Genomic DNA, 15672 nt, shown 5'->3' with positions numbered 1-15672 from the left:
ACTGGTGAACACTGAGCAGCTGCACTGGAGCAGAGCAGGGTTAAGGGCATGTCGACGATGGTTGTTGAATTAGTCATTAAATTTCCTCCCATATGTCGACGATCCCTGCTGCTCCACAGGTTTTAAACTATTGACTCTCTGGTCACGATCCTCGTTTTCTGACGCGGCTCCTCAAGTGTTTGATTCTCAGATGATTTCTTATTCCAGTGATAAACATCTCAATTTAAATGACTTCTAGATAATGAAAACCTTTGTGTGCGGTTTGCTGCCTACTGGTGTAAATACTTAATTTTGTATGTATAAAAAGAAACACAGCATTCTCTGCCTGTTCTATAAAAAGTGTGTGAGCACAGAATTATGTATCAGAAATTGTTTCAAACAAGTTTTATGGATTACTGCAGTTGAGTGCCGAAGAAAAATTATTCACAAAATAGTCTTAAAACTCTCATATATTCAACACAATGTTTTAAAAACATATTGTACTTATTATACATCGTAATATTAAGAGAAAAAAAAACTTATTTTTTTAGATTAAAATGGTAAAATTACGAGAAAAAACTCACAAATTTACGAGACAAAAAGTTGACTATTTTCTCTGCTTAAATCACAAATTAAGCCATACAATGTGTATATAGGGAATATTAACTGAAATTTGTAAAACATATCTTCTAGTTTTTGCAGATGGGTCTGGGTCTTTGCAAAGTCGGCTAACCGGCTACAATCCAACTTCGCTTTCTGAAGCGTGAAAGCAAAACCCCCATAAGCAAGAACGAGGTGAAGAATCAGACAACAGGTGTCTGCAGATCAGGCAGTTACTGGCTGCGTTTGATTTGCAAACCAAGTACTAAATATGGGAACTTTACTATATTAATCAATAGTTCTATGCCTATTTAAAATGGGGTACTTTGTATAAATAGGGTTAAAACTAAGAATTTCCACCTCAGCCAACCAGTCATGTTGTAGTTTACATCCAGGTCTGTCCAACGTGTCCTCACATCATCATTTTATCCTATTCCACATTTGTGTGAAAATCGTCATACGTCGTAATTAGCATATGACTTCTTGCGTTATGGCCAAAAAACATGTTTTGTGAGATCACACATTTCAACAAGATGTTCCTGAGATATCGCTTTCACCAATAGGGGGGACATTTGTGTGAACGCATGGAAGGACAACCTGAAAACATAAAGCCTCCGGCCACAGCTGTCAAAAAAAGAAAACTTAAAATGTGTCTCTGTCTGAATACTTTCTGTCTGCAGTGTTGATGTGAGATATACAGTCTGGAATGGCATTTGCTGGATCAAAGTTCACTTGTACTTTGGGGGCGAATAAATGTCAGTGAAATTGCAGAGAACTCAACACTATGTCCGCTCCTTTTTCTTGGCCTTAATCTTAAAAGGATGTGCCACTTCCAGGCTAGTCAGTCCGTCTATATCTGGGAAATGTACACTACGACCTCTTTGCCACCTTTCACTACCTCTGATGTAACTGACTGCAGAAGTAATGAGCATATGATCTGCTCTGAAGCTGCGCTGTCGATGTTGATCTAAATGTGACGCGTAAACGTTCTTAAACCATTTAAAGGTCGTCAACTTCACACGAACGGCGAAGATGCTTTCATCCTAGCTTCCGTCAACCAGGCTGTCTGGTGATCACGCAGTAAGTACGGCAAAGATCACGCTGGAAAGCTGACTGAAAGGCAATGGATCTAATGCAGATTGCTGCAAATATCTAAAAAAACAACGTAACAATATCAAAAGGCAGGATTTTGGGATCTAACCCATTTAATAAACACCCCATATGCCATTATCTCCTTTAAGAAGTAGGCCATAGGAGTTCAGGGTTTGCTCATGAGTGTTAAGTGTGCAGGAGAATACAGTGAAAACAGAGCAAGTAGGCGAAAAAAACCCCGAAGAATAGGAGAAAAGATTCTAAATAATAAATATGTTGTGTAGCAGTGGTCTGCAGCTTTGAGCAGCGCTCTAATGAGCCCGTCGGGGGAGAAGAAGTGTGGATGAGAAATGGTTTAGTGCTGACGTTCGGCCGACAGCAGCCTCACTGAGCTGATGGTTCCATTCATTATAGAGATGAGGAGAAGAACCTTGCTATCAGCGCCGCCACACTGATCTCCCCGTATTTGTTTTTATAATGAGCTTTTTGACCACAATCACACTGAATTATGGCCACAGACTGTGCTGGCATGAAGCGGAAACCCTTATGATAATGTGTTGCGAACCCTCGTGGCGAAACTGAGACGGGTTGATTTTCATTAGGTGTGCTGCTGCGTAGATCAATGGCATTAAGGTTTGATGGCTGCTGGTTGGAACGCCAAGCAGCAGCCAACACGGCTTCAAGTTGAAGGCCGGCAGGAAAATGCAATGCGATCCTCTACAGGCCCAGTATTCCCAGTAATCCATCCGTGTAACACATCAGTGTTTTAGTTAACTGGCCTTAGAAGAATAGTTTAATTCGTTTTTAGGCTTAATTTTTTGCACAGAATAAAATTGAAGCTTGAGATACAACGAGTCAATTAGTGAGTGGCAGATTTTGTCACATTTAGATAGTCAGACTAGCCCTTTCTAGTCTTAATGCTAAGCTAAGTAGCCCCAGCTTCATATCGGGTGGTATCAATCTTTTAATCTGCTTCTCTGCAATTGTATTTCCCAATATGTTGAATAATAACTTGAAGCATACACCAACCTTAACCAAGAGTTTTAGTAACCTAACCCATACTGTCACAGTATTGAAGTAAATTAGTATTTCTAACCTTAAAAAAGTACGTCGCCAATTTAGCATTGCACTCACGTAACAGTGTTGGATTTATGGTGGACTGTCAATCAAAATCGAAAGCAGCAGAACAAGAGATATTGGCTTCCCCCCCCCACACAATATTTCTCCTGTCGCCCACATTCCCCACAATGCATCTCCAATGCCAACTGTTTGATCAGACATCAAAAGTAACAACAAGCGTTGAGGTTTTATGAGTTCATTTTACTCAATCTGACGTGTCTCTGCTTTGACTCTGAATATTACTGTCATTAAAAGGATAAAAAGGGTTTACAGAGAAGTACAGAATGTTTAAAGTGTCTTTAATTGACAGGAGGAGGAGGAGTCCAAACAAATATGAATCTTTGCCATATTTTCCTCCCTTTCTCTGTTATCATCAATAAAATGTGCCAGTTTTTATCCTAAATTCTCGTGGATATCCCCGGGCTTCCACAGATACAAATATGTCAGGCTGAATTCCAGGAGAATGTGCAAAACATTATGCACAAGGCATCCAAAATATTTCAATTTGATGTAATGCTGCAGCCATAAAAACACGGTATCTCGGGTGTGAATACTTAACTCACTGTCACTGCAGTATATACTATAGCTTCGGTTAAGTGCTGTAACAGGCAGAAACAGGATATATGAGATACCGTTTTGCTCTGTGGAAACATTTTTCTGCTTTTAAAGAAGCATGAAGGGAATCCAGAGGAAATCACGAGTTTAGGAGGTTAAGATGACATTTCATCCAGGCTCTTCTAGCTATACATCAACATGTACCTTCCATAAAACTGGCTTTGTCCGCTCTGTTGTTCTGCATTGTCAGAGAGAGTGACCTACACTGTTTGAGAGGAATTCTTCTCACCTGTCCAACTTCTCCGAACTGAAGGAGTAAAAAAAAAAAAAAAAAAAACACCAGACTTTGAATTAATGCTCCTAACATTCCTGAAGGTAATGTGAACTGGGTTTTGAGATTCTTTTACCACCAACGCTTTTGCACCGCGTTGGATGAAAGCATCGACCAAAATGGCAATTTCACAGCGTTTGGTCAGAGTCAGACTGTTTGAAAATCATGCATTTTTGGCATTATGTGGTTCAAGTCTCGTCGCTGCATATAATGGAGTCGGACCACTTACAGAACCGTGCTAGGCTTTCTCTGACAGTGTTAAATACATCTCATGGCAGCGATGTGACAGCGTATAATATCCGGTCCACTTTGCCAAATGCGACACTCCCCCCTCTCCTCCTCCTCCTCCCGATGTGCAAGGACCATTTGATTTGTAATGAAGCCTTTGCCTCCCACACCTAAATGGATGATGGACTTGTGAACGGCACAAAGAGTTAAAAGGTGGCAGGTTAGCCAAGCGCCGAGAGAAACGTCACTGTAATTAAAAGATCACAGGTTAGATCCCCAGAGGACGCATGCTACACAAAGTGTCCTTGAGAAACACTCAAAGCCACTAACTGCTAGATCACTCAAAAACATTCACATGCAGACATTTCAGCCTCCAGATCTGTTGGCCCTCACGTATCATTGTTTCTAGATCTTTACTTACATGTTACAATAAAAGATGTATTGGACAGCTTCTATGACAGCTTTTTTATACACGTTATGTCATCTAATTTGCACTTCAAATGAGATTTCACAGTCCTCTCTCGCTTCATACAAAATGAATGCTTTCCATGCAAATGTTTTGAAAACGGGTGAGTCATGAGCCAGAGGTCGATCATTCATGAATACGATGGTGTTTTTCTGATATACAGGGAAAGATTAGCATTATTTAGGAACTAGTTGAAAACATTTTTTTATTTAATTTACACTATCCTTTGTGACAATATCTTTACCTTAACATTGACCCTACAAAAAGGTGCTTTCTTTAAAAAAAAAAATCTGCCAAAGTAATGAGATTATTTTATATGTATACAAATGATATATCTGTCTATCTTCTATATTATTTATATCTCTTCATTTATCCATAGAGAAGGGGATCGGTGACCTTTTAGATATGAAGTGCCATTTAATTAGTTATGTTAGTTAACCAGTTTGCCAGATCAACATTAAGGCTAACATTATGTTTATTTATGACGCCACGTTGCTACACAAGAAGGCTGCCATCCTTATGAAAACTTCCACCTCTGATTTTAAATCATTAACCCTCCAAACCCTCCAACAATCTTGTTCATCAGCAATAAAGAAGGCAACGAGGCTTCCTGGAATGTGGGTGGGGGAAAAAATCTATCAAATCGTGCAACCGCTAATGGCTTGGGGTTGGGAGGGCACTTCCAAACATTTGTGCCATCGGTTAAGCTACCAAATGGCACCTTAGGTAGCCTTCTTCTGCTATAGAGTATTGGTCTTTAATAGGGTTACTAGCTATAGATAGCTAGTGTTATCATTTCTGCCTACTACCATGTTTCTCTAGTGTACCTACACATCGGTAAAATACAGTTTATTTCTCCCTCTCATCTCCGTTTGAAGAGAAATGGGTGAATGTAAGTGTGTCCTCGTTAGTAATATATACTGTGCGGACCTGTCCACCCCGTCCAACCCCACCTGAGCCACCTGCCGCCCTCCACAGACACCCTTGAGATGATGAGGTGGTCAGTTCCCCGTTTCATTTGCCTCCTGGTCATGGAAGGCTGCGTCAGTGTCTCCGACCGTCTCCCGGCACTAAATCAAAGCCGAGCGCCGAGCCGTGGCGGTGACTCCTCTTATGATGTTCTATAGGACCTCAGTCACTGAGCGGACTGAAATGTATGGCCGCCAAGTCTTACAGATCCTCGCAGGGGTCACGGAGACCGGGTGGCCTTGTGAATCACACTCAAGTGCCAGTCACTTCTTTCCATCTCACCGAGTTGTATCATTGAAAAGCTCATTAGGCAGCGACATTAGAGTGCGTAGTGTTTATTCTGCTCAACCTCCTCTAGGTTTGTTATCAAGCTGTGACAGTTTCCATTTGCAGGTGTTTGATAGCGTTTCTGCTTCCTCTCTTCTCTCCCTCACCTCTTCCCTCCTTCGCATTTCCTCTGTGCAAACATGACAGAGAATGTCACCAGCCGCTGATTTGCAATTTCGTGCAACCCACAGCAAACGGCTGACGTTAAAGAGAGCGAGTTAGCTCGATGGTTTGAACTGCATTGCAGCAAAAAAAATCATTTTAAGAAGTGCCTTAAACCACAAAAAAAGAGAGAGTTCCAGCATTCTAGATTCTTCAAATGACATCAGAAAGACTTTAATGTAAATCTGAGGCGCTGTCAGGTTACTCTGTGGTCATGTACGTCTCAGTGGGCAGAGCGTGACACTAACTCTTTCCATGGGTATAATCTAAATACTCCGTGCAGCTCAGGAGGCAGCAGCAGAAAGATACAAACCCTGTGTTGAAACGGCAAGTAATGCATTCATCAAGGCAGTGAAAGACATTTCATTTATGGAGACAGACAAACCAAGAAATTCACTCCAAAGACCATGATTAACAAGCTTGTCCTCACAGAAAAGTCTGCAGCAATAGAGCCATTCACCGGATGGTAAACTTCAGTGCACAATGCTTAAAAAGATGCCAAACAATAAAAAAAAATCACAATGTTGTATTTATAATAACAACATGACTAATGCCTCCAGCCACTGGTGCGGAAAACCTCCAGCCACTGGACTTTTTGTTATGGTAATAAAGCGGTAACAACGTCATAGCCGGGTATTAAGTTCATAAAAACATCGGCGATAATGTCTGATGTTGGTGCGGACTGTCCTCGGTGTAGTTTCCATCCGATCCGTCCTGAAACATAGGCCCTGTCTTGTTTACTATACTTTGTGAGTGAGACTTTTTTGCGGTGTCATCTCTATTCATATCTATACAACCAATGTGTTTATGATTAAATTGTTCTTCATAGATCCTGCCACTTAGTTAGGATGCCAAAGTGCACCAGATTGATGCATTTAGCTTTAAAATGGACACAAATGTCTTCCGGTGGAGCCCGTCCCGGACCCCCCTAGAGCATCTGAGGTCCACCCACCAGTGTATCACAAAATCCTCTGGGAAACCCTGGATCACGTCATCCGAAGAGTACTGTACTGGAACTCTCCATTTTGTAATCATTGTGTAAATAAAGAACAGAAACTTTCCTCTGACAACTTGGGTTTTACTTTGGACAATCAGTACTTTGCTTTTGTTGGTTCCAGCTCCTCAATTGTCTTTGTCTTATGTGATAGTAAAGTGACTATATTTGGGATTTGAACATATGGTCACTCAAACAAATGCAAATTTTAAATAAAAGCTTGGATACTTGAGAAATAGAATATGTTTTTACATCATGTTATATGTAATAATTACTGCAAAACAGCAGTTTATGGGTGTGCGGGATCATAAATTCTTAAATGTGTAGATGCTTACTTATTATCCGGGCCAGGTGCTGTTTGGATGCTTATCATAACAACGGCATGTATATATTTTCCTGTCTTCTCTTTCTTGAGGTATAGAGTTGCTCAGCACAAGCTGACTCAACCCATGAACTTGGTGTCACGCTGTCAGATGTAGGGGTCGATTTACCACTGGGAAAAAAATCTATAAACTCATGTTACAGTAAAGTGCTTTGGTTAAAAGCATTATATGAGGATTTGATTATGTCGGACAGTTTGAAGGCGCACAACCAAACACACTCTCACACACTTAGACACACCTGTGGCAAAATAGGAGATTGTGGATTTTGTGTGTGTGTGTGTGTGTGTGTGTCGTGTGTTTACAGAACTCTCCCTCACTGTTTGGGGTCATAAATATTCATTTAGCATCTATCAGCCTTTAGGGATTAATCCCAGTACGATGGATAAAATACAGAACACAAAGCTACACAACCGGCACGTTAAGTCCATTATACACTGTAAAGTACCAGGTATTGCCCACAGGAGACTAATGGCTTTTCATCAAGGATCCCTGGAGGGCTGCAGCTCTCCACCTCCAGCAGTACAGCTTCCATTAACACAAGGCAGGTTTAGTTCAAGAGCACATATTTTCCAAAATGCGGCTGCTTTAAAAGTAAAATGAGTGACATTAGCGAGACAAACAGCCCACGCTTTTGTTCTTTTATTTTCACAGAGAGCCACCTTCAAGACTGTGCCTCTGGTTGTAATAAAAAGGCCTCTCTCTGCTCTGGTTTTAATTGACATAGTTGACACGGCTGCTTGTTTTTTGGTCACGACAATACAGCTATTAAATGTCACATAGCTGCACGAATTAGGGTTTTCTGTAATAGGATCCGTAAAATGGGTTGAAATACTAAGATACAAAACTCGGCAGTGTTGAAAAGAGAAATGATGTCAAACAGCATCCAGACTCACGGTTCCAACATGCCGCCTCAACACAAGGTCGTTTAATCCCGCGTCCTAGTTAAAGCAGAAGTACAAACAGACTCATTATTAAACAGTTGCTTTCAAGTGAGTCACATTTACATTTCAATCTAAACTCATTAAGCGCGGACACTTTAATCCACATGGTGTTTTAACAGAGACGGATCAGAATCCACTGTATCGCACACACTTCAAAATAACGGGTCTAGTGTTTACACTCTGCTGGCAAACTAAACTCAGAAAAAACAAGAATGCTATAGTGAGGCCGCGGCGCTGGTAAGGCACCTTGAACATTAAAGTCGAGAAAAACTTATTTTGACAGCAAAAAAAAAAAACACCATTGGGAGCATTATAAGGAAGTTTAATACTTATGGAACAGCTGCAAACCTGCCTGGCCATGGAAGAAAGCCCAACATTTCATCAAGGGCCCTTAGCAATTTAGTCAGAACATCTAAGAGAAACCCCCGTGTGACTGCAAGACACCTACAGGATGACCTGATGAAGGCTGGTACTAGTGCTTCAGTGGCAACTATAAGACGTGCACTGAATAAACAAGGACTTCATGGCCGGACTTCAAGACGCACTCCACTCTTGACCACAAGGAACATCAAACGTCGACTAGAATATGCCAGGAGGAATTTGGATAAGACTACAGAGTTTTGGAAGACAGTTCTATGGACTGATGAAACCAAACTGGAAGTGTTTGGACATATGGACCAGCGGTATGTCTGGCGTGCGAAAGGCCAGGCTTATGACCAGAAGAATACCATCCCCACGGTCAAGCATGGAGGCGGGTCATTGATGATGTGGGGCTGTTTTTCTGCGGCAGGAACTGGCAATCTTGATCGTGGACCTGGCATCATGGATTCCCAGAAATACCAGGCCATTTTAAAGAGGAATGTGATGCCTTCTGTTGGCAAATTAAACCTTGGTGATCACTGGACTCTCCAGCAAGACAATGATCCCAAGCACACCTCCAAGTCAACCAAAGCTAGGTTGAGAAAAATATCCTGGAACGTCCTGGAGCGGCCTTTTCAGTCACCAGATTTAAATCCGATTGAAAATCTTTGGTGGGATTTAAAGAAGGCAGTTGCAGCACAGAAGCCATCAAACATCACTGAGCCAGAGGCTTTTGCACGTGAAGAATGGGCAAAGATTCCGATAGAGAGGTGTAAGAAGCTTGTCAGCACTTACCGAAAACGTTTGTTAGAAGTTATAAAAGCTCAAGGATTCGCCACAAAGTACTGAAGCTGGGGGTTGAATAATACTGCACATGCACATGTGTTAAAAGAGTTACATTTTTCATTTGAACTTCAAAGTTAAGTCAACTTCTGTTGTCAAAATAACTCAAATATGTATCAATGAATATTTTTTGTTGTTTAATGAGGTTTTTTGTCATTTATTGTCATTATCTTTCATCCACATCACTATAATGTCTTTTGAGGTGAGGGGGTTGAATATTTCTGATTGCAACTGTATGTATGTATGTATGTATGTATGTATGTATGTATGTATGTATGTATGTATGTATGTATGTATGTATGTATGTATGTATGTATGTATGTACGTATCTATATATGCATTTCCGTCTGCATGTACCTTGATCAAAGAGGTATCACATCATAATGTCGATTTATCACCAAACAGTGATTTGTGATTTTGAAAGGACATACTATGTTATATATAGAAAAGTTTAGTCTTTGTCCGTTTTAGTATTGATTTGTTTGTTGTGGTATAAATTTGTGTGTTATTATATTGTTTTTCCTGTCGTAGATGACTTTGTTGTTTATTTTTTCTGATCAATTCTTAAGCCTCAGCAGCAACAGAAGAAGTCAGAACACACCAACATTTCCTCGTTCTCTTCACAAGCACCATTATCCCCAGACACCATTATAAAGAGGGACCTCTATTTTGTTCTCAGCGGTGTGATCCCGGCCCCAGCAGTGTCCAATCTATCCTTCACTTTACCTCCTACCTCTGTCAGCACTTCTCTGCCTTTATTGTGCTGGCTGTGGTCTCGGAATTAAGCCCCAATTTAACAACTTTAAAAACAAACAAAAAAATAAAGGTTGCGGATGATGAAGCAGGGAACTGATTTCTTCAATTGTACTGGCCTCCTGCCATAATTATCAAAAATACAGATGATTACATACTATAATCTTTGGAATAAATAGCACATGCTGTACGACAATTGATGATTTCAACAATATTCCACAATCTGAATTTTAACTTTAAACCAGCTAGAACTGATGTCACTGTAATTTCAAATCGTCCATTTTTCATTTTAAAAAGAAACTCTTCATTTATCTTACTGTCAACCTTTCTGTCAGAACAGCATGAATCAGCGTTATCTTTATAAATGTCAGCATTAACCAGCGTCTGCTTAAATCACATTCTTTCTCTTGGTTTGCAGACGATAACAAATTGGAGTATTTCTAAAAGGAAGTTATATTTCCCCTCGCATTAAAGACGAAACATCAAGCCACAAAGTTCATCATTCAAAAGAAAAGACAAATTATTCATTTTTTAAAAGCGTCTTGTCAGCCAGGGTCATCACTTAGCTGGTTTCTGGTAAAAGGCACTGTAATTCTTCCTCATTTCAGTCATTTTGTTAGAAAATATGTCATGACTCTAAAAAAGTGGCTAACAAGTCCCCATTTAGTAAAGCTCCTTAAATGCAAAGCAGATGAAACGCACCCATTTATCACCGTCCACAGACTAAAATACAAGTGTATTTGTTAATGTCCACCTGTTCCTCACCACTGACACTCAGGAGATGATTTTTGAGTTATAATTTGGGTTCATGGTGTATGTTTTTAATTTGTGCATCCGCAACCAAACCCAGTGGTGTAAAGGTGTACCTGAAGGATTTCATCTGAGTGGAGTCATTTTTTCCTCACTAATAAGCAAAGCACCAGGATGACAGCTAATTGAATAAACCGGGTGTACTGCTGGAGTGGCGGAGACTGTGTTGAATACATTACAGCTGCTTGTTACAGCTGCTGATGGACATCTCACACACACACACACACACACACACACACACACACACACACACACACACACACACACACACACACACACACACACACACACACACACACACACACACACACACACACACACACACACACACACACACACACACACACACACACACACAGTGTCTGGCTCTGTGTCTTAAAATGTGTGTCCGTACATTTTAATTATGCTCCTTGTTTCGTGTCCATTTACGTGTCTCTCACTGAGGAAGCACCGTCTGGCAGTCTGTCTGAGGTATATTGTTGTAAAGCCTAAGCTACTGTGGGCTAAAGTTTCCTTCAGTGAAAAGCTCAGAGTGAATTTCAGTTCCCTCTGATGAACAGTTATGCAGTGTAAATGTCTCTCTGTTGTCGTATATGCTATAGGGTAAGTTTTGAATATGTCCATTTCACAAATTATGATTGGTTAATGCCTATATTTGCATTGCGAAAGCTCATAAAAATCAACCTCACTCTGCAGAAAAATATGTTTTTCATCACATAATATTAGCATTCTGTCATAAAGTAATGAGAAAAACAACAGTATGGAAGAATACATTGATGTGTTAAGTTAAACACACGTGAAAACGCCCCTGGTGTGTAAAGGTCTTTGACCTAAAAGCTAACGTCAGTACAATGCTAACACAACGATGTTTAGCAGGTAATGCCTACCTCATTTACCATCTTAGTTCAGTGTGTTAGCATGCTAGCATTTTCCAATTAGCACTGAACTCAAAGTACAGCAATAAAATGTCATTGTTTTACAGGTATATGTCGATAAGTCTATATTGTGACACGATGATGTAAAAGTTAGAGGTATAGTTATCACCAACGCTACTACAAGTCAGCCTGAGGGGACCACGAATGTCTGCAGCAAATAGTTGTTGAGGTTTTTCCAATAATCAAAAATATCTGCCTCTGTGGTGGCACTAAAGGAAAAGTCTGGAGATCGCCGAAGTTAGCAGAACTTATCCTCTACTAACCTCGAATATCTCTGGAACATTTCATGACCACACATTCAATTGTTGTAGAGATCTACCTCATTGTAGAGATCTTTCAATCTGGACAAAGCGATGGACTCAACAACCCACAGCCATTGGCGTCTCAACAGCTGCGCCACTGTACCGGAAAAAAAAAATCCCAAACTTTAGAAGTACAAGGTTTTTTACAAGATTCCTCCTGTGAAAACATCCACTACTGAGAACTACAACTTCCATTATCATCCGCAGCATTATGAATTATGAGAGTAGTGCATACCATAATGAATAACCATTTTATTACAGCTCTCAGAACTTTAATAGCTATTGACAAAAAAGAAACGTGGTTCTCTCTTTGCTCAGCCAACAATTACCAAGCAAATTAGACTCTGTGTTTCCGAGCAGCACAGATGTTTGTTGTCTATTAAAAGCACAGATGACTCTTATTGGGAAAGTGTCGCAGAAATTGAGGGAAAGCCTCATTACCAGGTTGGTTTATTTGTTTTCCGCTCGCTCCCATTATGTGAAACAGCTTTTTAGATGAGCCAGGGACTCTGCCATGGTCCTGCGGTCAGCACAGCGCTGTCCTTGGTATCGTCATGGGAAGCGGCGTATTTGGCCTTCATGCTCTGTGAAACTCCCCCTCCCCACCTCACCTATCTGAAACTTTCCCTTTTTAAAATGCACTAATGAGGCTGATCCGGGAGTCAATCAGCTGTACGGGCTGAAATGAGCTTCTGAGGGCGAAACCTGTGCAGCCTGCCAATTCAACATTCTCCCGTCTTTGTGCGCCCATCAGCCGCTCTATTCTCTTCATACAAGCTGAGGCGACCGGAGGTGGCGGGTTTTTCTGTCAAGTCTTGGCTGCTACATCAGGATCTAGCACTCCAAGTGGAGCTTTCACAGCGGGTGGCTCTCAAAGTGAATACATGACATCTTACGAAAAACTTATTTTGAAAGTAAAAACCACACTGCGATTAAATGACAAAGTCTGAGTCCGACACAATGAGCAGCTGAACTCTGACTTTGAACAAAATAATAAAAACTCTCGACCCTTTTGTCACACAGCGTTCTGATTTATTATTCTTTTTTCCAACATATGACTAAGTTTCCTGCCCGCATTGATGCAGAGCTCTGGAGGGAGCAAAGGGGGCTTTATGGAGACTATAATACGCCGCCGACACTCCCATTTCAATGGGTCACTATTCTCCCTATAAACTGAGCTCCATTAAGTCCAATAAACGAAACACATTACGATCCATCATCGCCCTCTTTCTATTTTTGGCCTCTGCAGCCAAATATCGCCGGTCATCATTCCAATAAAACCCAGCAAGTGAACCGGCAAGCGGAACATCAGTTAATGCAGCAGTGTAATGTATGGAGGGGTCGCGGGGGACTGGGAAACGTCGAGGTGTTGATGGTAGTGTGGAGGGGAAGGAGAGAGGTGGTTTGTATCGGAGGAATAATTCATACAGAGGGGTAAAAATAAAATAAGAATCTGTGAATGGTAGTGATTATTTGAGATATTGCCACTTCCACTGAGCAGAGTCTCACTCGAAACGCATCTCGGAGACGTAAGAATAACAGCTTTTGATTGATATTCTCGGCGTGGTGGCGCTTACAGCCAAAATTGCAAGTCCAAACAAAAAAAAAACGGGATCTATTGAAATTCCGATTCAGGCTTGCCCTAGTTTTCCCTCATATACATTTATATTGTTTGGGGCGGGGCTTTGGGAACGGGGACTTATCGTAAAGACAAAAAAAGATATTATCTCATAAACAAGTGTGTGCGTGGGCGAGAACCTCTCTGTTCTTTGGTGCTATGATATCTCTGGATTGCTAAGAGAGACAGGCAATCTAGATAATTCCATCCCTGTAATCAGTTTTTTTTTTGTTTGCCCTGCTGACAGTCGCATTACTGCCGAAGAAGTTCCACTACATGGCGGAGATAAACCCCCCCGATACATTTTCTGCAGAAAACCTGCGATAGGAAAATCTGTGTGTTCATGCGGAGAAAATGACACTGTAGGTAATTCTCTGTGCTGGATTCATTTTTAGGGGAGAGTGGATGAGTGGGTGGGGTGGGGGGGCGGCTCGTCGCCGTGTGTGCACTACTTCAACTGCGTATCTGCCAGCATTTAATTTTAGTGATGTGATTTTGCAAAAGATGCCAAAATTAATTGAAGAGCTCAGCAGGCGGCGGTGCATAACAGGCTTATAATTTTACGTCTCGAGATTGAATGTGACTCGTGATGTGAAGTGAAGACATTGTGGAGATGAGGAAAAACAAGAAGCCATTAGTTCATTTGCTTTCTTAGACTAAAAAAAAGACTTTTTTCTTTTCCATGAGACCTGAAACGTTTTTTCAAATGCCTGTTACTGAACTATCAAAGAGGCCTTTATTAGATGTTTAACTAGGAGACATGACGTGTCCTGACGTCTCCTATTATTTATTCTTAAACCAGTAACACAATTAGCATCAAATGTATGTTGAACCACAACAGTTGAACGTGGTTTGTACAGTAAAAGCCCGTCAACGGCACCGCTCTCTTCCCCGAAGGCAGCAATATAGTAGAAATGAAATTGAGCTCGCACTAAATTAAACTGCTGTTGTACTGGTTTCAAACACAGCGCTGCGAGCAAATATCTGTACACTCACTGCGACTAGACGTCTGTTCACTTAGGGACACTCCGCGGGTCCTTGCCAGATGGGGCTGCTCGCAAACTGCAACTATGATAAAGAGAGAGAGAGGGGGGGGGGAGAGATTAGAGTCAGGCAAATAGTAGAGAGACAGAGTAGGATATGTTGGTGATACTGATTTGAATCCGTTAAATAAAAGTTGAATATTGGGGATGAGATGATGAGTCCCGGGAAAAGAAAAATATATATATTAATAAACCACTTGTTAAAACATACACATCAACTATCCACTTTGCAGCTCCAGTAATAATAATAATACCAAGTTTATTTAGTGTAGCACCTTTTCATAAAACACGATTCACAAGAATAAAATATTATTAGAATTCAAATTAAAAATAAGATAGTTAAAACAATCAAGCGGATTTAAAAAACACGCCAAAATTACAAACAGTGGGCCGTACAAGGTTACACAAAGGCCGGTTTAAACGAGGTCACATGACAACAAATCGGTTGTAAAGGGCACTACCTGTCCTGTGCAAATATGTCTACGTCCCAGATATTTTTTTTTCAGTTGGTTAAACAAACCTGGCCTTACAAATATGGACATCTAATCTTTCAATTTGCTCAAAAAAATTAATAAAATGAAAGCATTTTCATTTCCATGTGAGTTACACAAAAATCTCCCAGGACAACTGCTAAATAGCTTCTTTATGGACCTGAGGTAAGATTGTTTTATCCACAACAACGTGTTTCATTTTTGGTTGGATATCTATATTCAATTACGTATATTACGTATATTTCCAACATCCTGTTACTGACCAACTGCAGGTGATGTGTTCAGGGACAATGAACAAAGCTGAGCAAACTACTGTCCTTGCCATTGTCTTTAGTTCTCAATTGATTATGTTCATTAACCCCATTTCCTTA

The 15672-nt window shown here is 40.7% G+C and overlaps 1 protein-coding gene across 1 annotated transcript in view; it reads right to left on the bottom strand.

Annotated features, from left to right (window-relative positions):
- Positions 1-15672, bottom strand: part of gfra4a (GDNF family receptor alpha 4a) — a 269930-nt gene that overhangs the window by 166372 nt on the left and 87886 nt on the right. Inside the window, exon 2 of the mRNA XM_054614270.1 lies at positions 14764-14835. Coding sequence (XP_054470245.1) covers positions 14764-14835 — 72 coding nt within the window. The remainder of the gene's footprint in view (positions 1-14763; positions 14836-15672) is intronic.

The sequence above is a fragment of the Anoplopoma fimbria genome, chromosome 15 (assembly GCF_027596085.1).
Source record: "Anoplopoma fimbria isolate UVic2021 breed Golden Eagle Sablefish chromosome 15, Afim_UVic_2022, whole genome shotgun sequence".
Lineage (NCBI taxonomy): Eukaryota > Metazoa > Chordata > Actinopteri > Perciformes > Anoplopomatidae > Anoplopoma > Anoplopoma fimbria.
This window is presented reverse-complemented; position numbering and strand designations above follow the sequence as displayed.